General features: G+C 41.1%; 1 protein-coding gene and 1 pseudogene across 1 annotated transcript; one reads left to right on the plus strand and one right to left on the minus strand.

The window, feature by feature from the left end:
• Positions 1 to 2,218: 2,218 nt before the first annotated feature.
• On the plus strand, positions 2,219 to 22,879 carry LOC139010987 (zinc finger protein 709-like). Its single transcript, XM_070416130.1, has 4 exons — positions 2,219 to 2,306; positions 19,799 to 19,925; positions 20,329 to 20,389; positions 20,832 to 22,879. Exons 1-4 carry the CDS (start codon positions 2,304 to 2,306, stop codon positions 22,393 to 22,395), a joined length of 1,755 nt encoding a protein of 584 aa, XP_070272231.1. The 5' UTR covers positions 2,219 to 2,303; the 3' UTR covers positions 22,396 to 22,879.
• Positions 17,380 to 17,906, minus strand: LOC139009843 (proteasome subunit alpha type-3 pseudogene; annotated as a pseudogene).
• Positions 22,880 to 24,687: the final 1,808 nt, after the last annotated feature.

Consider the following 24,687-nt stretch of genomic DNA (forward strand, 5'->3'; position numbering starts at 1 on the left):
CCAGAAGCACGTATTTTTCTCCATATTGGATATGCCAAATTGGATATGTTGTCTGTGAGTATATTGAAAACCACTGAATTGTACACATTAAAGGGAAGCATTATATAACATGATTATTGTACTTCAATAAAGCTATTTAAATATATAAATAATTAGAAGTTTGAACCAACGAGTTAAGTATATTGAGTTTTCATATACATCCAATTTCCCAAAATCTTTTATTGTTTTTTTTTATGTTGGTGAAAATAGAAATTCAATTGCGTATGGATATCATAGCCATTTACATTACAAAATCTCTAGGCACACACTCAAAAACTATAAAAAGAGCCCAACTGGAGTGCCTTAGTTGATCGAGCGCTGTCCTGCGTACTGAAAGTTTGCGGGTTGGATTCTGGTCAGGGCACATAATTGGGTTTGGGGTTTGATCCCCCATAGGTGAACATACAGAAGGCAACCAATTGAAGTTTCTCTCTCACATCCATGTTTCTCTCTCTCTCTCTCTCTCTCTCTCTCTCTCTCTCTTTCTCTCTCTCTCTCTCTTCCTCTCTCCCTCCCTCCATTCCTCTCTCTAAGCATGTCCTCAGGTGGGGATTAAAACACAACTATAGCCCTAACTGGTTTGGCTCAGTGGATAGAGCGTTGGCCTGTGGATTGAAAGGTCCCAGGTTCGATTCAGATCAAGGGCATGTACCTTGGTTGCCGGCACATCCCCAGTAGGAGTGTGCAGGAGGCAGCTGATCGATGTTTCTTTCTCATCGACGTTTCTAACTCTCTATCCCTCTCCCTTCCTCTCTGTAAAAAATCAATAAAATATATTTAAAGAATTAAAAAACACAACTATAAGAAAATTTTCCCTCCTACTGTAAAATGTACACCTGTGAGTTTTATTGAGCACAGTTCAAGCTTATGATTGAACATAGAAGAGTCCCTGCACCCATGTGACCCATGTGGCTCTGCTGGGTTCAAATTTGCCACCAGATCCAAATGTTTGGGAAGCCATGGGACTCCTTAGCGAAAGTACCACATGTATAGAGATAGAGATGGGATGCGTGGAAGTCTAAATGCTGCCAATAAACATGAAAATGGAGCCAAACTCTCCACTGCATATGGTGAGGTTTTTTTAAGTGTGTTTGTAAACTTTTTAAAGTATGTTTGCCAACCTCTGACCCGGAGAGGACCTCTGACCCCCTGGTCCCAGTCTGACTTAGCCTGGGCGGCCCTTTTGCTGAGGACAAGGACGGGCAACAATTTGAAATTCCCTCTGCACATCTGTGTCTCCGTTCAGAATAAGCTGCGGGAAGACACCAATATCCTAGAAGCAGGAAGTTTTGTTTAAAGCAAATGTCCCTGGGGTTGATCATAGCACAATCCAGGCCTTGGAGGGAGGGTGTACGTTTGACCCGCTCTCCCTGCGGCCCCCTCGCCCCCCCCCCGCACCCCCCCCCTCCCCCCCCCCCCCCCCGCCGCGTGCACCTCCCACCTGCCAGCAGAACGGCGCACAAACAGATCGAGTGCTCGGACCAATACTTCCACGAGCACAATGAACACAGGGATGCCATGTCACCCGGAGAACTTTTCCAAACAAGTTTTCCAAACCCGCTGATGTCTGAAGACACTTGGCGTCCAGCAGAGTCTAGGCTGGGTTCATAACGCGATTCAGGAGCCAGAAGCACGTATTTTTCTCTCTAGACGACCTCTCCCCAAAGTATATCGGGGGACCGTCAATGACATTCTTCCCTCCCCCAATTTAATATATATGTACATATGCTAGTATTCAGTGGATATTTGAAAAAGTGTTCAAATCGTTCATCCATTCATGGGCATGAGCTGTGTCGTCACAGCAACAGATCAGTTAATGCAATTGGGGGCAGGTTACTGTAAGGTGTTTTACATAAAATTTCTTCTAGTTGCTTTTTCTCCTAATATTAGTGCCTGATTGACTTTACCTTTTACTTTTGTTAAATAAGTTTGTATGTTGCGTTTTAAAAAAAAAAAGGCAAACGTCCCTGGAGGATGGTCCCGCCCACCAGCGGAAGCTGGTTCTGCTCAACCACCTGAGCTGTTCCCTCGGTTGTCACTCAGGAGTGAGGGAGGCGGGTCCTCGCGAACTGCCCTATCAGGGGCGGCGCGGGGCAGGTGGGCGGGGTCGCTCTCAGCAAACCCGGGGGCCTGTGTGGCTGACCCGGGTCGAGACTCACCTGCGCTGACCGCGGCAGGTATCTGCTGCGGCGTCGGTCCCGCTGTGAGTTGCACCCGCCGCGGGAGCGGAAAGGACCGCGCGAGGGGACCCCAGAAGCTGGGAAATGGTGAGTGTGCGTGGCTCGGAGTTCGGGACGGGGACCGGGGGCCCTGGAACCATCCGGGGCAAGACCCGTCTCCCCGGGGTCAAGTCTGAAGTCTGCGGACGCGAGACCGCGCTGGGCGCAGCTCCGCCCTGGCTTCCCGGATTCACGAGTGGGCGGAGCCGTGGTCCTCCTGTAACCCCTGGGGTTCAGTGTTTTCCTGAGTTTTCGACCTGTTTGGAAAGCAGTTCTCAAATCCAAGATTCTGTTCCCCCGAGTGGCTCTTCCTAGGAGCGGTACACATCTCTAAATTTCCAAATCCCTCCTTACTAGTGAATTCCCAAAGCCAAGTGTCTGTCTTGGAGTCACAGTTTGACTTTTCAAAAAATAGTCTTTTTTTTTTTTTTAACGATTTATATTGGTTGTGGCTACTTTACATGAGGGGAAAGCCGACAGTAACCACCTGGAAGAACTCCTCCTTGGTCTTTCCCCAGCCCCTTTCCTGGGCCCACACGTCCTATGGGAAGTCATGGTTGTTCTCTCTTGGCATCACTGCTCCTTTCCTGGGTTTGTCACTTGAATACATTTATTAATTTAAGTATTATTTGTTTTCAACAGGAGTAAAAATGCATTGAATCACTAGAGCTTGGAAGACAGTATAAAATAGTTCCAAACAGGCAGGAAGGTTGTTAACTCAAAACATAAAATATTGCAGTATTACATTCTATTTTTGTAGAATTCTCTCACTCTTCCTGAGCATGTATAGTAAGTTTCTGACGTGTGTGTTATTTTCAGAGTTTTAATATATAATTCCAGGGCTTAGTCTTGCAAAGCGGAATTGTTCAAGTTAGATTCGTGAGAAAAGCCGGGAAGCCCTGGAGAGCTGGGGGTGCAAGGCGGGGTGGGGATGGGGCGCACCACAGGGAGGGTTGGGGTAAGGTGGCCGTGATGGTGCCCTTTCTGAGGTTGTAGTTATGGCTTTTTAGGCTTAGGCATTTTTTGGGTTTTGTGGTTGTTTTGCCCTCAGATTATAGTTTGTGTACACTGAGAAAGTGTGAAGATCAGGTGTTTTATCCCATGGACAAATGGTTCATGAAATTGGGGGCCATTTGGGTTAGAACCTTAAACTAAATCAGGCTCTGAGTTTCTTCACTGTGAGAATGGATGCCTGAGGGTGGGAGCGGTTCCATGTTTACAAGAGGGGAGGGTGTGTGGAGCTCTGAGAGTTCAGTCCTGGGGCTGCTCAGGTGTCTCCCCCCCCCCCCCCCCCCCCCCCGCCCCCCGTCCCCCTTCTTTCCCACGGACTGACCAACGCTAGGGGTTTTGTCTCAACTGGGGTTGTCTAAGCTCCAAATCTGGTGTTGACATAAAAAAGCCCAAATTTGTAGGAAAATTTAAACGGAGTTTATTAGAATTTATTTGGTCTAAATACAGGATAGGCCTTGAAGCAAGATCTCAAAATGAGACAGGCTAGTAAGCCAGGGCAAACAGATTAGGGAAACTGAGACAGATAGTTAAGCAGTTTGTAGCCATCTAAAGGGTGTCCCAAAATTCACGCAAGAAGTAATTTTGATAGAAAACACAGGTTTATAATTAAAAATTGTAAATTTTTTATTGATTCATAAAGTATACAGTATAGGGTTATGTATGGAATAGCATATCAGGTAAATGGATTATCATGTCGCGATAGCGAGCACCATTAACTGTTATTGCCTGAGCAGCCGCATGTTCGAAGAAGAATGGTCTGATGATGCCTCCAGCCCAAAATCCGCACCAAACAATGACACGTTGTGGATGGCTTGGTTAATCGACAAAATTGTCGCATTTGGGAGTAAGTGGTTTACAGTTCTCCCCAACCAGAGGATAAATAGCTTAAATCACCCCCTACTCAGGGAGACAGACAGCAGACGTCCAGGGACAGATGAAGTTAAGGGAATACATCTCATTTTGGCGCACCAACATAAAGATGATGAATAGCCTATTGATCCTCCACTAAGACCTCCCCCAAACTCCCAGCCTTTAAACACCAAGGACCTAGCATGCAGTGCTCCCTCCCAGGAGCACACATGTCCAGGCCTGTCCCTTCCCCCTTTTCTTCCAAACTCTAAGGGTGTCAGGCAGCTGGTCCCCGGCTAATCATCTGACCCAAGGCCCCCTTTTCTCTGACTTCTTAGTGAGCCAAAGCAGCCTGGCCTAGGCTCATTTCCTTACCTAGTCCCTCTCCTGTTACTTCTATCCTAGGTCCTTCCTTGTTTCACTGTCCCCAGCTTTATTTTTTCATTTTTAAATATACTTAAAAAATATATATATCTTGCTCTAACCGGTTTGGCTCAGTGGATAGAGCGTCGGCCTGCGGACTGAAGGGTCCCAGGTTCGATTCCGGTCAAGGGCATGTACCTTGGTTTTGGGCACATCCCCAGTAGGGGGTGTGCAGGAGGCAGCTGATTGATGTTTCTCTCTCATCGATGTTTCTTACTCTCTATCCCTCTTCCTTGCTTTCTGTAAAAAATCAATAAAATATACTTTAAAATATATATATCTTTATTGATTTCAGAGAGGAAGGGAGAGGGAGAGATAGAAACATGATGAGAGGGAGAATCATTGATCGGCTGCCTCCTGCATGCCCCCCACTGGGGATTGAGCCTGCAACCTGGGCATGTGCCCTTGGCTGGAGTTGAACCCGGTACTCTTCAGTCTGCAGGCCGACGTTCTATCCACTGAGCCAAACCAGCCAGGGCTAAATATACTTTTTATTGTTGATAGTATTATATATATCTCCCATACCCCACTCTCCCCCCCACCCCCTTCCGAGCTTTAATAAACATTCTCTATAAATCACCTGGACTCGTATTGTGAAATCTTTTCTACACAAAGTCAAGAACTCACACACAGTACCAGTCAGCCCTGTGCAGACCTGCTCAAAGCCAGGTTCCTGTTCTGGTAACAAAATGACTGAGAAATGCTCCTGAGAACATTTTCAGTTTGCAGTTCTTTTAAAACCTTTGGAGTTAAAGAGGAAACAGAAGATTAGATGAAGGTGAAAGATGGCAAGGCCAGGGCTGGGTTACAGGACACTGATCAAAATTATGTGCTCCTTTGAGGTTTGTTAAGGCCCCGGGGGTCTGAAGAAGATAGATGACTTTCTCGAATTTCAAAGGTGGGTTTAGAACAATGGACTGGGCTTGCTTAAGGTAAATAAGCATTGTGGTAGGGATATGAGGCCAGAGGCTGGATGACCCTCCTGACCTTCGCAGTGAGGAATCTGTGATTAGATCGCCCTGTGAGGTGAGTTTCCTTCGCTGAGCTTTGTCAGATTTATTACGGAGCCCCTTTTCCCTTTCATTCACACTGACGTTCAATTTTCTTAACGTGGCCATTTCTTTTGAATTCTAGGGAAGCAGCCTGCTCTCTTTGGATTTCAACATTAGGTTTCTTTTCTATGGATATGTTTTCTCCATTGAATATTACAGTTCTTTTCTAGTTTACCTTAGCGCTTGGGCTTTTAATAGGTAAGTTAATCGAGAGACACAATGAAAGGCAAGAAAATTCTGTAATTAATGGAATTTTGGTTCTCTTTAGGCAAGAGAACCAAAAGATGGGAGATGGGTGTCTCAGGTGCTTTTTCCATTTTTTGGTCATCATTTGTATGTTTCTATCTCTAGAGAAGTGTGACAATTAAAAGGTCGTATGGTTACGGATAGGGACAGGCCCGGAGTGGTTCTGCGTCTGAGGCTGGCCGGTAGTGTGTGCGTTCTTGACTTTGTGCAGGAAAGATTTCACAATATGAGTCCAGGTGATTTTGAGAGGATGTTTATTAAAGCTAGGGACAGCGAAACAAAGGAAGGGCTTAGGGCAGCAGAAGCAACAGGAGAAAGGCGAGGCGGTGCTCTGCCTTGGCTGTCTAGAAACATTATAGGAGAGAGGTGAGCCAAGGTGGGGCTGCCTTAGCCTACTGGGAAGTCAGAGACAAGAAGGCCTTGAGACGGGATCAGGGGGTAAGCTCCCCTGAATGCAAGTCTTGTGGGGAACCTTGGAGTTTAGGGGGAAATAAAAAGTTCATGCCAGAGAAGGGGCATGGGCATGCTCTCGAGTGAGCCCACACTGGGTCTTTGTCTTTTTAAAATGTTTTTTTTTGCTGCAGGTGAGAATCTTAGGGGAGGGTTTCAGCAAAATATTCATCAGCTTTCCTTGTATATTTTTAACATGCTGATGCATCAAAATGACTGTATAGGAAAGTTTGGGATTATTCTTTGGTCTGTTTTACTTTTATTTTGGGTCTGCCTGGCTTTAATGGGGTTGTTATTTGTTCCCCTGACTTCATTTGTCCTTGGGTTTAGCTGGTACAAATGGCATTGATTGGGTCTTTGTCCTCTATCTGCCTGACCAGGGTTATTTAAGCTGTGTGTTCTCTGGTTAGGACAGGGAGGTAGAAACCATAAGCTTTCAGGTGTCCTTTGTCGGGGAAGATAAGGTCTTGTGATTCACAAGCTGGTTGTTTGGCCTTGTTTAATTTTCTTGTGTCAGTTTCCCTATTCTACTTGCCCAGGAATTTTCCTAGCTTCTTACTATGCTGCCACAATACGGATCCTAAAGCAAATGAATTCCCATTTTAATAGATGTGCGGAAAAGCAATTGCATTTCTAGTATATTCATTGATATTAGGAAAATACCTCAAAACATGGAAATCTTTGGAATTTCTAGTTCATTTCAGGGTAGGGGTTTAATTAGAAACCCCACATGCATTATAATATGGCACTCATATAAATATCTTCAGAGTAAAATATATTAGAATGCATCTTGTCTGTTTTATCAGAAAAAGATTTGGAGGATTTTGATGGTCTGCAGTATTATAGTCTTTAACTTAAAGAAATGATTTTATTGATTTTAGAAAGAAAGGAAGGGAGAGAGAGAAACATCAATGTGAAAGAGACACATCGATTCATTGCCACTTGCATGTGCCCCAACTAGGGCCAGGGATTGAGCCTGCAACCGAGGTATGTGCCCCTGACTGGAATTGAACCTGGAACCCTAAAGTCTGCAGGCCGATTCTATCCACTGAACCAAACTGGCTAGGAATATTTTTTTAAAAAAATATATTTTATTGATTTTTTACAGAGAGGAAGGGAGAGGGCTAGAGAGTTAGAAACATCGATGTGAGAGAAACACCGATCAGCTGCCTCCTACACACCTCCTACTGGGGATGTGCCCGCAACCAAGGTACATGCCCTTGACCAGAATCAAACCTGGGACCTTTTTTTTTTTTTTTTTTAAATATATTTTATTGACTTTTTTACAGAGAGGAAGGGAGAGAGATAGAGAGTCAGAAACATCGATGAGAGAGAAACATCGATCAGCTGCCTCCTGCACATCTCCCACTGGGGATGTGCCCGCAACCCAGATACATGCCCTTGACCGGAATCGAACCCGGGACCTTTCAGTCCGCAGGCCGACGCTCTATCCACTGAGCCAAACCGGTTTCGGCAAACCTGGGACCTTTTAGTCTGCAGGCCAACACTCTATCCACTGAGCCAAACCGGTTAGAGCTAGGGATATTTTTATGTATTGTTAAATCTAGTGTGGTTATATTGTGTTGAGGAATTTTGCATCTATGTTCCTCAGGCATATTGGTTTGTAATATTTGTGTGGATTTTTTTATAGTGTCTTTGGTTTTGATGTCAGGGTATTGCTGTCTTTGTAGAATGAATTCAGCTGAATTTTTTGTTTTCAATTTTTTGAAATAGTTTAAGAAGTATAGGTATTCCTTTAATGTTTGGTAGAATTCATTGGAGGAGTTTTTTTTTTTAATTGTTATTACAGATTCAATATTGTTTCCAGTAAGCAGTTCATTCCGATTGTCTGTGTCATTCTGATTCTTTTTTGGAGAATTGTATGTTTCTAAGAATTTATCTTTTTCTTTTAGGTTGTCCCATTTGTTGGTACACACTTTGTGTTCATAGTACACACTTTGTGTTTCTGTTAATGTTGGTTGTAACTTCTCTTCCATTTCGAATTGGAATTTTGGGGACCCTGTCTCTTTTTCTCTCTGTCTCTCTTGATCTCTCTGTCTTTAGATAAATCCCACTAAGGGTTTAACATTTTTGTTTATCTTTTCAAAGAACCAGCTCTTAGTTTCTTTTTTTTTTTTGGTCTTGATTTCTGCTCTGATCTTTACTGTTTTCTTCTTCCCACTACACTGGGCTTTAGTTGTTATCTTTGTAATTCCCTGTTGTTTAGATTGTTTATTTGAGATTTTCCTTGTTTATGTGGGCCTGTGTAACTATCAACTTGCCTCTTAGAACTACATTAGCTTTGTCTCATAGATTTTGGAACACCGTAGTTTTATTTCCATTTGTTTAAAAATATATTTTGATATATTCTTAGGAGCATGTTGTTTTGCCTTCACATATTTGTGCTTTTTCTAGTTTTTTTTCTTGTAATTGATTTCTAATTTTATAATGTATGGTCAGAAAAGATGTTTGATATGATTTTAGTTTTCTTAAATTTATTGAGACTATTTCTGTGAACTAACGTGATCTAATTTGTAGAATGTTTCATGTGCATTAGAGTTGAATGTGTGTTCTGCTGTCTGTAGGATATTCTGCAGTATCTATGAAGTCCCCCTGTATAAAATGTCATTTTGAGCCAACTTTTTTGTTTTTGTTTTTGTGTATGAATGATCTATCCATTGATGTAAGTGGGGTATTGAAGTCCCCTCCTGTTATTATTATAGTACCTATATCTTCCATTATATCTATTAATTTTTGCTTTATATTTAGGTGCTACTATGTTGGGTGCATAGATTTGTACAGTGTTATATCATCCTGTTTGATTGATCTTTTTATCTTTATGTAATGTCTTTTGTCTTTTGTTATGGCTTTAATTTTAAAGTCTTTTTTTGTCTTGCTACCTTAGCTCTCTTTTCATTTTCATTTGTATGACATACCTTTTTCCATCCTACATTTTAGTCTATGTCTTTATATCTGAAGTTAGTCTTTGTAGGCAGCTTATGAATGTGTCTTGTTTTTTACTATCCCTTTAGTCACCCTAAATCAGTGGTCGGCAAACTGCGGTTCAAGAGCCACATGCGGCTCTTTGGCCCCTTGAGTGTGGCTCTTCCGCAAAATACCAACTTCTGCACATGGGCCACGAAGTTTCAGTCGCACTGTACATGCTCGCCCGCACGTGGTATTTTGTGGAAGAGCCACACTCAAGGGGCCAAAGAGCCACGTGTGGCTCGCGAGCCACTGTTTGCCGACCACTGCCCTAAATCTTTATTGGAGCATTTAGTTCAGTTTCCATTTAAAGTAATTATTGATAGGCACATGTACTTATTGCCATTGTATTAATTGTTATTTTGTTGTTGTTTTTTGTATTTCATTTTTGGCCTTTTTATCTTGGGTATTGATAAGTTTCTGTAATGTTATATTTGGATACATTTCTCTTTAAATTTTTTTGTATCTATTATATTTTTTTGGTTGTGGTTACCATGAGCTTCATTTATAACAACTTATGTTTAAAGTTGTCCATTTTAAGTTAATGGCTTCCTCAGTTGAATCATTCTAAAAATACTATACTTATTACACACTCTCTACATAATACATTTATGATGGCATATTTTAGGTTTTTTTGTTTGTTTTTTTTTTTTAAATATATTTTATTGATTTTTTACAGAGAGGAAGGGAGAGAGATAGAGAGTTAGAAACATCGATGAGAGAGAAACATCGATCAGCTGCCTCCTGCACATCTCCCACTGGGGATGTGCCCACAACCCAGGTACATGCCCTTGACCGGAATCGAACCTGGGACCTTTCAGTCCGCAAGCTGACGCTCTATCCACTGAGCCAAACCGGTTTCGGCCATATTTTAGGTTTTTGTCTATTGTTTCTTTCTTATTTATTTTATATAATCCTGATTTTACTACTGTTGTCTTTAACTATCATAGTAATTTTACAATTAGTTGATCTACTTTTACTAAATATTTATTTACTTTTACTAGTGAGATTTTTTTTTTCTGACTGGGAAATTTTTTTCTCTCTCTTTTAATTCTGAATGATAACCTTATTGGGTGGAGTATGCTTGATTGTAGGTTTTTTTCCTTTTACCTTTTTGTTAAAACATATATATATTTTTTATTTCAGAGAGGGAGAGAGAGATAAGAAACATCAGTGATGAGAGAGAATCATTGACGCCCCCTACTGGGGATTGAGCCTGCAACCTGGGCATGTGCCCTTGACCAAAATCGAACCTGGGACCCTTCAGTCCACAGGCTGATGCTGTATCCACTGAGCCAAACCGATTAGGGCTCTTTTTACCTTTTTAAATATATCATGCTATTATTTTCTGAACTGCAAAGTTTCTCCTGAAAAATTGGCTGATAGTCATGTGGGTGTTCACCTGTGTATATCTGGCTGCTTTTCTCTTGCTACCAAAAAGTACTGATTTTCAAAACTAAAAATTTAAAAACTGCCACGGGGGGAAAAACACACCAAATATTTCACAAAACACTCCTTTCTTTCTGAAGTGTTTTAGGATGTAATCATTAACCAGTCTGTTACTTTAATCTTAAATGGCCAATGGAGACAAACAGTTCTGAGACTGTGCTTCCACCACCGATTAAGACTAGGTGGCAGGTTATTGGGAATAATATTTATTTAGCCTTGTGAAACCTCAAGGCAGTCTTTGTGATTGCCAGTTCCAGCTGCCTTCTTTCTTTTTTTAAAAAAATATATTTTATTGATTTTTTACAGAGAGAAAGGGAGAAAGATAGAGCGTTAGAAACATTGATGAGAGAGAAACATCTATCAGCTGCCTCCTGCACACCCCCTACTGGGGATGTGCCTGCAACCAAGGTACATGCCCTTGACCGGAATCGAACCTGGGACCCTTCAGTCCGCAGGCCCACGCTCTATCCACTGTGCCAAACCGGTTAGGGCCCAGCTCCTTTCTTGTGTACTGCTTTTCTGACACCCACAGCAACTGTCTGTCTCATGTCATGAACAGCAAAATGGCCCAGAGGAGGATAGTCAGAGAATCTCTCAACACACATGGCCTTGCCAGGAACCATATCCACGATGGCAGCATCACCAGATTTCAAAAACATTGGGCCATCTTCCAGCTTTTTCCAGAACGATGATTCGTCTTGTGCAGGTGAGCAGATTTGCAAGCAGTGTGAGCTGTGTGACAGTCCTGCACAGGTGCATGCCCAGCACTGAGTTGGCCTGGATGGTTCAGGATAATCACCTGAGCTGGAAACCAGCTACTCCATTCGTGGGCAGTTTTTCTGTCACCAGCCACATTGCTGCAGTGAACATCTGTGACAGAAACATTCTTGACATTGAAGTCCACATTGTCCCCCAGAAGAGCTTTGCTCAGTTTTATGGTGCATTTCAACAGACCAGTTATAGCAGGGGTCCTCAAACTTTTTAAACAGGGGGCCAGTTCACTGTCCCTCAGACCGTTGGAGGGCCGGACTATAGTTTAAAAAAAAACTATGAACAAATTCCTATGCACACTGCACATATCTTATTTTGAAGTAAAAAAACAAAACAAAACTTCAAAAAAAAAAGGCTCTCCTAACTTCAAAAAAAAAGGCCCTACTAACTGCAAAATAAAAAAAAAATAGACCTCCTAACTTCAAAAAAAAGAAATCCTAACTTGTTCTTACCTCGGCCCTCAGGCAGCAGCAGGCTCTGCGCAGGCAAGCTCATGACTCGTCCGATCACACCTGAGACTGAGAGGAGGAGTCGAGAGACAGACAGAAGGAGGGGAGTCGGAGAGTGCGGTGCACATTCCACACATTCGCACTGTGGGCCCAGGACAAGTCGGCTGCTAAGCAACAGGCAGCGGCGCAAAAACACCCGGCGGGCCGGATAAATATTTTCGGAGGGCCGCATGTGTCCCGCAGGCGTAGTTTGAGGACCCCTGAGTTATAGTGTTCACTGGAGCAAAGGTGACCACTGTGCCAGGTTTGAGAACACCAGTCTCCGCTTGGCCCTCAGAGACAGTACTGATACCAACAATTTGTAGATATTCTGGAGCAGTAGATGCAGGGGCTTGTCAGTTGGACAAGTTGGTGGTAGGATGCAATCCAGTACTTCAAGTAATGTGGTTCCACTGGCATTGCCATCTTTATGGGTGACTCCCCATAGCCTGAACCAAGGCCTGTTAGACCTGGCTCCAGCATGTTGTTACCATTCCAATCAGAAATTGGCACAAATGCTACTTTGTTGGGGTTGTTTTCCACTGTATTGATGTAGATCAGTGGTTCTCAACCTTGGCTGCACATTAGAATCACCTGGGAATCGTTTTAAAATCCTGACTTCCGAGCCTTATCCTCTGGAAATTCTGTTTCTTTGTTATGGGGTGGGGCCACAACATTAGTAACAAAGAAACAGAATTTCCGGAGGATGAGGCCCAGAAATTAGGATTTTAAAACGATTCCCAGGTGATTCTAATGTGCAGCCAAGGTTGAGAACCACTGATGTAGATACTGACTTCCTTAATGATTTCCTTGTATCTTTTCTGACTATAGGGCTGCTCGGTTTAATTCATTTTGTTAACACCAACACTTAGTTGCTTCACACCTAGCGTGTAAGTCAGAAGAGCATGCTCACCTGTCTCCCAATTTTTGAAGTTACGTCCTTCAAGTTCACCAACCCAGCAGCAACAATCAGGACGGCACAGTCAGCCTGAGATGTGCCTGTAATCATGCTTTTGATGAAGTCTGTGTCCTGGGGCATCCATGATGGTCACATAATACTTGCTGGTCTCGAATTTCCACAGGGAGATATTAGTGGTGATACCACATTCACGTTCAACTTTCAGCTTATCCAAGACTCGGGCATACTTGACAGAATCTTTACCTGTTTCAGCAGCCTCCTTCTCAGATTTTTTTGTCCATCCCACCAAATTTGTACATCAGATGGTCAGTAGTGGTAGACTTACCCAAATCAACGTGTCTAATGCTGATGATGCTGACATGAGTTTTTTTCTTTCCAATTTGTTTTTTACTTAAAAAAATATATATGTGTGTGTGTGTGTGTGTGTGTATATATACATATATATATACATACATATATATGTATGTATATATAATATATAAATTGATTTCAGGAAGGGAGAGGGAGAAAGAGATAGAAATATCAATGATGGGAATCATTGATTGGCTGCCTCCTGCACGCCCCCTACTGGCATGTGCCCTTGACTGGAATCAAACCCGTGATCCTTCAGTCCGCAGGTGGACACTGAGTCAAACCAGTTAGGGCTCTTTCTAATTTTGGCTTCGATTTAGCAGTGGTTCTCACAACACTGTTCTGGCAGCAAAGCCTTGTCGAAAAGAAAGGAGATTCTGTTTTGTTTGGTTTTTTTTGTCTTTTTTTATTGTTTTGTTTGTTTGTTTGTTTTAGTGAGAGGGGAAAGGGAAAGGGACACAGAGAGTGAAGCATCGATGTGAGAAACATCCATCGGTTGCCTCCCATACACACCCTGACCTGGGATTGAACCTGCAACCTGGGTATGTGCCTGACTGATAACTGAACCACCAACCTTTCAGTGCACAGGACGACACTCAACCAATTGAGCCACACGGACCAGGGAGAGATTGTTTTTATTCAGACTTTTAGCATTTTAATTGTGTTGTGTCTTGTTATGAGTCTTTTTGGGTTTCTCTTGTTTACAAATCTCTTTGCCTCCTAACATAAATGTCAGTTTTCTTTACCAAATTAGGGATGTTTTCAGCCAATATTTCTTCATATAGATTCAGTCTCTTTCTCCTTTCTCCTTCTGAAACTCCTGTAATGCAAATGTTAGTATGCTTGATGTTGTTTTAAAGGTTTCTTAAACTATCCTTGTTCCTTAACATTCTTTATACTTTTTTACTCTTCCGATTGTGTGATTTCTACTATTTTGTCTTCCAGATTGCTGATTTGTTTTTCTGCATCATCTAATCTGCTGTTAATTCCTCTAGTGTATTCTTTTTATTTTGGTTATTGTACTTTTCAATATTTTCTTATGTGTGTGTGGGGGGTTTTTTTTTTAATCTCTTTGTGAGCATTTCCACTGAGTTCATCTATCTACCATAATTTTGTTGAGTAGTTTTATGGCCATTGCTTTTGGATTCTTTATCTAGTAGATTGCCTGTTTCTACTTCATTTAGTTCATTTTCTGGGATTTTGTCCTTTTCTTTAATTTGGAAAGTATTCCATTGTCTCATTTCGCTTATCTTTCTGTTTGTTCCAGTGTATAATGTAGATCAATTATGTCTCCCTTTTTAAGAGTGGTTTTGTGTTGAAAATGTTATATGGCACAACCCCATTGGTCACCAGAATCAGTTATTCCGCAGGTGTCTTCTGTGTGGGTTCTCTGTGCCCTTCTGTCTTAGTTTGGTGGGGATTGGTGTGGGTACTACCATGGGTGGGATTTTTTCTCATGCTGACTAGCCCCTAAAACTTGTCATGGCTGGTTTGGATAGTTGTGTACAGGGGTTGGCCGCATGGTGTAGGAGTCACTTTGATGGGTGCTGGCTGAGTCCCCCCACTCAGTGCCATTTGTGAGGTAACTTGGGTGTGGCACTCCTGTAAGACAAAGCTGGTTTCCAAATATGCCAGCTCTGAAGCCTCTTTAGAGTGGCTCTGCTGTGGCTGAGGCCAGCTGCAGATTGTGCAGGGTCTAGAGCTGCTTGGGTAGGGGTGGTATTTCAGCAAAGGTCGGCTGCTGCATGTGTCAGGTCTGGGTCACTTGGAAGGGACTGTGATGAGAACCAGGGCCAGCTGTTGTCTGTACCATTGTTGGAACCACTTGGGACGAAGTGCAGTGCAAGCTGATGAGGACTGCCACTGTGGCAAGGTCGGATCTATCTTTGGGAGTAGTACTATTAGAATGGCATACTTATTAAAAGACCTTGGGCAGATGTCTATGTTGGATCCTGTCTTCCCTTAGAGCAGCGGTTCTCAACCTGTGGGTCACGACCCCTTTGGCGGTCGAACGACCCTTTCACAGGTGTCGCCTAAGACCATCCTGCATACCAGATATTTACATTACGATTCATAACAGTAGCAACATTACAGTTATGAAGTAGCAACAAAAATAATTTTATGGTTGGGTCACAACATGAGGAACTGTATTTAAAGGGCCAGAAGGTTGAGAACCACTGCCTTAGAGGTAGGCTGTGACAGAGACTGGGGTTGCCCTGACAGTAGGAGGGGAGTCTTAATGGCAAAAAGAAAGATTGTATGGTATGAATAAGGTGCGCCTATTTGATGGTCACATCTTAAAGCAGTGGTTCTCAACCTTCCTAATGCTGTGACCCTTTCATACAGTTCCTCATGTTGTGGTGACCCCCAATTTCATTGTTACAAATTGAACATAATTAAAGCATAGTGATTAATCACAAAACAATGTGTAATTATATATGTGTTTTCCGATGGTCTTAGGCGACCCCTGTGAAAGGGTCGTTCGACCCTCAAAGGGGTCGAGACCCACAGGTTGAGAACCGCTGTCTTAAAGAGACGTTATTTTAGAGAGAAAGAGAAGAGATTGGGGAAAGCAGCCAATCGACAATTGACGGAGGGCCCAGTTCACTCTCCTAATACCAGGGAGCTCACCAGGACCCTTAAGTACCTCTGCTGCTGCTGCTGGCTCTGCATCTACTGCAACAAAGATCCTGACCCCCTGGTTAGTGGGGACAACAGTTATAGCCTGTCGGTGGCACAGCAAAGGGATTAACTCAGACTGGACTCAGGTCCTTAAGTCCTATATAGCAATCATTTCATAGGCGAGGCCTCTAATCCTGATAGCACTGCTTTGAGCCCCTCTGAAGGGAAAGGTTAATGGGTACCATGCTTTAGAGACTGCACATTCATTCCTCTGATGTTTTCATAGTGACCTAAAATATAAAACAGGTAAGAGCTTGAGCAAAAGAACAAAAGGAAAAAAGCATTGCAATGGTACAGAATTTGACATAATTGGAAATTCAAAATACACAGAAAGAATTAAATAAAAAAAATTAAAGGTCACTCTTTGGACTTTGAGTCTCTAAAAATAATTCCAGATTGTTACCCATTATCTGTAATGCAGCGGTATTCGACCTTTCGTGCAATTCTCATGCAATTTGGTTTCAAGTTAGTTATACCTGGGATCTCAATAAATTAAAGCAAGGTACTTCCTGATCTTAGGGGAATTGCTGAAATAATATAAAGGAGAAAGGAGTATACTTCATGTAAAAATGAAAAGTCTGCCTTTGACTCAAGGTCATAGCACCCATTCTCCAAAAATACCCATGGTCATGAGGAAAGCTCTGACCCAATTAATTAAATTGAAACTTCACCACTTCCAAATTGGCTTTACAAAATTTGACTCTGTGGTCCTTACCACTTTGTAATGTTAGTTAATGTGACCCAGTGTAAATTAAAAAGGGCCTTCAAGAATTGAAAACTGTAATAAATAACCTTTTAGAAAGAAGTCATTATCTCCAGTTATACTTTGAACAGCTGAATATTTTGCCTTTTTAAACCTGGAGAGAATGAATGACTTCTCACTGGATTACTAAAACCTTGAGGTTGTGTTCATACCAGATAAACCTGTATTTCTAGTTCCTGACATTATCAAATTTACTGACTCCTACTCATTAACTGGTACGGATTCTGTTATCATAGATTTGGCTAACAGTGTGTTCTATTCAGTGCCCATTTCAACAGCCATTTAGCACAGTTGGGCTTCACCTTGAAGGGTCATGATACACCTTCACCTGGTTATTCTCAGGAAACCTCAACACCATTATCACAGCACACAGTCTGCAGGTCAGATATAAGCTGGATTTATCTTGCTCCAGGAGAACAGGTATAACATTACGTGTATGTCATTCTCCTTGGTGGACGTTCTTTTGACATTTAGGACACACATACAGTGGAAAAAGGAGCTTACGAAAAGGAGATGGACCACTGCCCAAAACATATGAGGCTCTGGTGCCTTGGTTACTTTTTTTTTTTCACAAGACAAAAAAAATTAAAAAACATTGTTCCGTGGGTATGTAATAGTCCAAGGGGCTAAATAGTTACTTTGGGACGGCTTTACAAATTTAAAATAGATGCTGAAGTAAATGTTACATATTATCATTTTCTGATTCATTTTCTTCCTTAAAGATTCTTTAGCCTATTTCTCTGCATCGTCCTTTATATCTTTTGGGATAATTTTTGTCATCCTTTAGTCATTTCACCAACGCAACTCAGCTCTAGTTCAGCTTTATCATGAACTTTATTAAGTACTATGGAAATTGTTTTTGTAACTTCTTTAACAATATCACGGCAGGCATTCTGTTCATCTGAAATTTTTCTATTTCTGTCTTCCAGCTTGTCTGGCTTTGCCAGTAGCATAGCCCCAGTGACCATATGAAATACCCGGTGGGTCAGTCACACACCATCATTCACACAGTAAGACTTTAACATGAAACCGCAGCCAGAAGTTCTCACAGCACTGTGAAGTGTGTATGCCCATATGCATGTCCATACGTGGCCACTCTGTCTGCAAGATGTTTAGGGGAATGCTCTAGCCAAAGTTACATCTAAAGTTGCAAGCTTCTTCTCTTGCAGTGTCTGCTAATGAACGGGCATCTGAGGACAAACCTGCCATTCCATCATTTAAAAGTCGTTTTATGGAACCTTCTTCATAAAGTTTGCATTGACTGTTATCTGTTATTAATTTTATGAAAATTAATTGGTACTGCACTGGCTTGTTTCTATATTCCTTTTTTTTTTTTTTAAAAAGGTATTCCCATGATGTGCTTTCAAATTTTTTGTTTAAAGCAGGCTTACCTAGGGTTTATGGATCTTGCCTTCTGTTTTATTTGTTGTCTTGTTTTTGCGTTATTCTTCACTGAGACAGAGGTTTTTGTTTGTTTGTTTTTAAAGTACTGGTTGTGTTTAGAACAAAATATTTGGGCCAGATTTCAAAATACTGGGTTCATTTTCTCTTTCCAAATTCTGGAATCACCAGATTGCCCTGGTACCAAAATTATCTTATGGATCTAAGAATAGAAGATGATTTCCAGTTTTTGTGCTTTTTTTCCTGAGATTGAGAGAATGACATCCTCTAGGTTACTTAAATTCCAGATCAGAAACTTGAAGTCTCTGACTCCAATCACTGATGATTAATCACTGATGATTAACTGCTGACCGCTTTAATACTTCATGATTTATTTCCCCCATGTCTTTACATCTCTCTGATGCTACAGGAGAGCCTTCGTACTTTGTCCTTTAGGGTAGCAAGAAGTTGACTACACGCTAGCTCCACCCTTGTGTATGAACTCTCACCTTAGTTCCCTTTCTAAACTCAGTAAAACAAGTCCATGCACCTTTTCATGCTCTCTCAAGCTTCTTCATGCCTGCTTGAGAGAGGTGCCTTACTTTCCCTAAAACCCCAATTATGAAAGTCATAGCCCTTTCATACCCTGTTGGCAATGTGTGGTTTCATCAGCTGAGGGATTTCTATGCCCAAGGGTTGAGTTATCATGCTCCTTTATTCAACGGGGGAAGTAAGAATTGACAGAAGGATAGGCATTGCCTAGATATCTTGTGTTACAATTGCCGACAGCATTCAAAACAGTAACAAGCAATCTATACCATGTAGCCTAGGTGTGTGGTAGGCTATGCATACCAGCGAAGTTCGTGTATGATGTTTCTACAATGCCAAATTCACTCAACAACGCATATCTGGGTGTGTCCTTGTTGTTACTACCATTTTAGCTCATCAAATCATACAGAGAGAGAAACTAAGAACTAAAACTGGTAAATATCACACAAGGAAAAGGCCCTGCTTCTCCATAGAATATTTTCATTGCATCTGATTATTTGTAATGTCCTGGAGGACTTTCGTAAGGTATGGCCTGCTGTACCTTGATAAAACTTGGATTCCCAAGGATCACATGTATTCTATGTTTGGTGATAGGAAAGCTTCTAGTTCTTTAATCCATTTTATTCATCGAATGCGGATTTGACATTCGGACTTAGGAGTGCTGTCAATTGGGAATAACAAGAAAGGAGCTGAATTGATTTTTCTTACAAGGCATTGATGTTATTAAAATAATAATGTTTGCAAGGGCAGGGGCTTGTCAAGGGCGGGGGGGAAAAAAGGACACTTATGTAATACCCTTTGTAATACTTTAAGCGAAAAATAAAAAAATAAATAAGTAAATTAAAAAAAAAAAGAAAAAAACAACCTTCAAAAAAAATAATAATAATGTTTGTTTCACTTGTATAGACTTTTGTCATTTTTCAACATGCTCTGTACCTTGTTATTAGAGAAATGATGTGACGTATTCATAGTAAAAATGTGTAAGCAATTTCCATGTGTTCATGATGGTGTTAAATTTATGAGGAAGTGTGGAAAGTACGTTTCTTTGATCAAGTCATAACATAAATTATTGGAGCTGATAGAATCATATGTAACCTTCTTATAAATGGATTGTAGATTTTCAGGCTGTCAACTTCACAAACTTTACTCTGTACATATATGGATTGTTTTAGGACTCGGTATCCTTTGAGGATGTGGCTGTGAACTTCAGTCTGGAGGAGTGGGCTTTACTGGAGTCTTCACAGAAGAAACTCTACAGAGATGTGATGAGGGAAACCTTCCGGAACCTGGCCTCCATAGGTAAGGATGATGAATTCCCTTCACTTGCTCAAATTAGAGCACAAGTTTCTTTGTTTTTTCAGAGAGGAAGGGAGAGGGAGAGAGAGAGAAACATCAATGATGAGAGAGAGAATCATTGATTGGCTGTGTCCTGCAGGCCCTACACTGGGGATCGAGCCCGCAACACGGCATGTGCCCTGACCAGGAATCAAACCGTGACCTCCTGGTTCATAGGTTGATGCTCAACCACTGAGCCACGCCAGCCAGGCACAAGTGTTTTTTACCCATCAGCATTTCCTAAGATGTGTCATTTGGGAAGGAATGACATTGACAAATAGTTACAGCTCATCATGGAAATAGAATGTACTAATTTTTAAATAACTTCTAATACTTTGGAATTATTTTTCTGGGTCTGCTTCTTTAGGTAGCAAATGGGAAGATCTTGACATGGAAGATCAGTACAAAAACCAGAGGAGAAAACAAAGGTGAGTCACACAAGAGAAAGCAGTGTCTCATGTAAAAAAACCATTGAAATTTTAAGAAGAAGCAACCAAAGCAACAGCTTCTTTAAATATATTACATCTTAAGAGATGTTCACCAAATTGCTTTCTTATATATTATATAAATGATCAGTGTTTGCAAAATAGATTAGGAAACAGCATTATTAAACCCCGTATGTGAATATCACTGTTTTATTAATAGCAAGGCTAAACTTGTCTTGCAGAGCCTTCAGTATATTAAATTTTATTTATTTATTTATTTATTTTTATTTTTATTTATTTATTTATTTATTTATTTTTAAATTTTATATAAACATAAAACCTACACTTTCAGTGTAAATCATACTAATATACTTTAAATATTTTACTGATCAATATAAAGTCTCTAATAAAAAACCATTCATGATGTGTTTCTTGTTTTTTACAGAAGTCGTATGTTGGAGAGAACCTGTGAAGGGAAAATGGTTAGTCAGTGTGGAGAAAATATCAGCCTTATTCCTGATTTCAGTCTGAAGAAGAAATCTCTTCCTGGAGGAACACGGTGTGAATGCAGAATGTTTGACAAAGCCTTCACAGATCATTCATCCCATAGTAGTCACACCAGCTGTCACAATGGACAAAACTTCTCTGAGTATCAGAGATTTGGAGTGAAGCCATATAAATGTAATGTATGTGGGAAAGCCTTTAGTTATCTTCAGTGCTTTGAAAATCATGAAAGAACTCACTATGGAGAGAAACCCTATAAGTGTAAGGAATGTGGGAAAACCTTTATGTGGCTCAAAATTCTTCAGAAACACATGACCAAACATAGTGCAGATGCTCCTTATAATGGTAAGGTGTGTACGAAAACCTTTAGTTCTTCAACTTCTCTTCAGACAGGTGAGAGAACCCACTCTGGAGAGAAGGCCTATCACTGTGAAACATGTAGTAAAACATTCAGGCATCCCAGCCAACTTCACGTACATGAAAGAACCCACAGTGCAGAGAAACCATATGAGTGTAGGATATGTGGAAAGGCCTTCAAATATTTCAAATCCCTAGAACCACACAGAATGACTCACACAGCAGAAAAACCCTATAAATGTAAGGAATGTGGAAGAGCATTCAGACATTACAGTTCCTTAGAAATACACAAAAGGTTTCACACTGGAGAGAAGTCCTATGAATGTAAACACTGTGGTAAAGCTTTTAGTTATCACAGCTCCCTTAAAGGACACATGAAAATGCACACAGGAAATACTCCGTATCAATGTAAGGAATGTGGGAAAGCATTCACTCTTATCAGATCCTATCGAAATCATGAAAGGTACCACACTGGAGAGAAGACCTATCAATGTGAAAAATGTAGCAAAGCATTCATGTATCCTAGTTGTCTTCGAAGACATGAGAGAACTCACACTGAAGAGAAACCATATGAATGTAGGATATGTGGAAAGTCCTTCAAGTATTTCAGATCCTTAGAACCACACAAAATGACTCACACAGGAGAAAAACCCTATGAATGTAAGGAATGTGGAAGGACATTCAGATACTACAGCTCCTTAGAAATACATAAGAAGTTTCACACTGGAGAGAAGTCCTATGAATGTAAACACTGTGGGAAAGCCTACAGCTATCCCAGCTCCCTTAAAGGACACATGAAAATGCACACTGGAAACACACCTTACCAATGTAAGGAATGTGGGAAAGCATTCACTTGCCTTAGTTTGTTACAAAGACATGAAAGAACTCACACTGGTGAAAAACCATATGAATGTAAACAATGTGGTAAAACCTATAAAGATCACAGTAACTTACAAACACACGAAAGAAATCATACTGGAGAGAAACCCTTTAAATGTAAAGAATGTAGAAAAGCCTTCAATTGTAACAAAAACCTTCAACTGCACGTGAAAAGGCACAATGGAAACAAACCGTATAAATGTGAAGAATGTGGGAAAGCCTTCGTTGATGGCTCATCCTTACGAAGGCATAAGAGGATTCACGAATAAAACCTAGTGAATGTAAATATTGTGGAAAAGACCAGTTATTCCTTTTCTTTCTGGAGGCATTAGAGGACTCACTGGATAAAACCTCATGAATGTAAAGAGTGTGAGAAAGGTTTCATTGGTCTATATTTTTTTTAAATGTATTTTTATTGATTTCAGAGAGGAAGGGAGAGAGAGACAGAAACATCAATGATGGGAGAGAATCATTGATTGGCTGCCTCCTGCATGCCCCACACTGGGGGGTCCAGCCTGCAATCCGGGCATATGCCCTGACCGGGAATCAAACTGTGACTTTCTGGTTCATAGGTTGATGCTCAAGCACTGAGCTATGCTGGCTGGGCTGGGCCCACATCTTTATATTTGAAAACTCTCACTGAAAGGAATAGAAATGTAAATAACCTGATAAGGCTGATGGAAATTAATGTTTGTATAATGTTCTGGAAAATGTTCAAGGTTAAAGAGTTGTTTTGAAAATTATAAATATTTTTGGCCCTGACTGGTTTGGCTCAGTGGATAGAGCGTCGGCCTGCGGACGCAAGGGTCCCAGGTTCGATTCCGGTCAAGGGCATGTACCTTGGTTGCGGGCACATCTCCAGTAGGGGGTGTGCAGGAGGCAGCTGATCGATGTTTCTTTTTTTTTTTTTTTTTAATATATTTTATTGATTTTTTACAGAGAAGAAGGGAGAGAGATAGAGAGTTAGAAACATCGATGAGAGAGAAACATTGATCAGCTGCCTCCTGCACATCTCCCACTGGGGATGTGCCCGCAACCCAGGTACATACCCTTGACCGGAATCGAACCTGGGACCTTTCAGTCCGCAGGCCGACGCTCTATCCACTGAGCCAAACTGGTTTCGGCGATGTTTCTAACTCTCTAACCCCCTCCCTTCCTCTCTGTAAAAAATCATTAAAAAATATGTATATTTTTTAAATTATAAATATTTTTGTTTACCAAGTTTCTTTAAGTGTGTTATTAGGATGTGGTTTTCTAATACTGTTGATTCTTAAACAACTCAGGGATTAAGGGCACCAACTGCCCACATACTCCAAAACCCTTGTAGAACTTAAGCCAGTCCTCCATGGGTTTCCCAACCACAAATTGAAATGGCAGTTCATCCTTTAAAAACAAGTGTTTGAACTGCTGCTAAAAAGTGGATCCTTGCAGTTCAAGCCTGTGTTGTTCAAGGGTCAACTGTAATTTCTTTTAGAAATGAATATTACAATGAAATAATTCTGGGACATAACTTTCTACAATATTACATATTAGTAACTGGTGATTTTTTACTAAGTCAGTTAGTAATATTATCTATTGACTTTTTGAAGCCTGTTAGATTTAAAGTGTGTGAATTCTAATGTATTTTTAATATGGAAATAGTTTATTTTTAAATGATGTTTTATTTGTTTTTTGTTCAAATGGCATTAAAAAATTAGAATTCAATATTTTTTTTATTTTGGTATTTGGATTTTTTTACTGGCCTTGTGAAATTTAATATCTATATGTATATATCTCATATATCCCTTTATGTATATGTGTGTATATATATGTATATCTCATATATCCCTTTATTACTGACAGTGCTTTTTTTTGATGGGGGGGTGGGGAGGGGGGGAGGTGATGGGTATAAGAGCTTTTTCCTCATGTTCCTTAGCAATAAACAGGGGAGTAAATATTTATGTGTGTCAATTTTATGAAGATTATATTTCCATGTGAATTGTTACTTTGTTATTTGATCTTGTGCTTTTTTTCCTGACTGGCATGTTAGATATATTTTGGTTTAAGAGGAGAGACCTGTGATATGACCCAAAATCTATGTTTGGAATATCGCTTTGTAGGTAATGTTAGGAATTAGATTTTCCAGGATTTATAGTCTCTGAGATTCCATATTAGACTTTTCCAGTAACCTCACTTGCCTGAGTATGGAAGGCATAAGCAAAATAGGCATTCAATTGTGGAGCCATCATATCCTATATAATAAAACCCTAATATGCAAATTGACCAAATGGCAGAATGACTGGTTGCTATGACGTGCACTGACCACCAGGGGGCATATTCTCAATGCAAGAGCAGCCCCCTGGTAGTCAGTGCACTCCCACAATGGGAACACCGCTTAGAGGCTAGGTTCACAGCTGGAGAGGGCAGCAGCAGTGGCCGGAGCCTCTTCTGCCTCCAGGGAACAGGCTTAAGCAGGCAGGTGGACATCCCCCAAGGGATCCCAGACTGTAAGAGGGCACAGAGACCCCTCCCCCCCCGCCCCCTCAGTGTTAAGTGCCGCTGGCAAAGAACACTCGGTTTAA

The sequence above is a fragment of the Myotis yumanensis genome, unplaced genomic scaffold (assembly GCF_028538775.1).
Source record: "Myotis yumanensis isolate MYYU_CA2020_CCGP unplaced genomic scaffold, mMyoYum1.0.hap1 SCAF_5, whole genome shotgun sequence".
Taxonomy (NCBI): Eukaryota; Metazoa; Chordata; class Mammalia; order Chiroptera; family Vespertilionidae; genus Myotis; species Myotis yumanensis.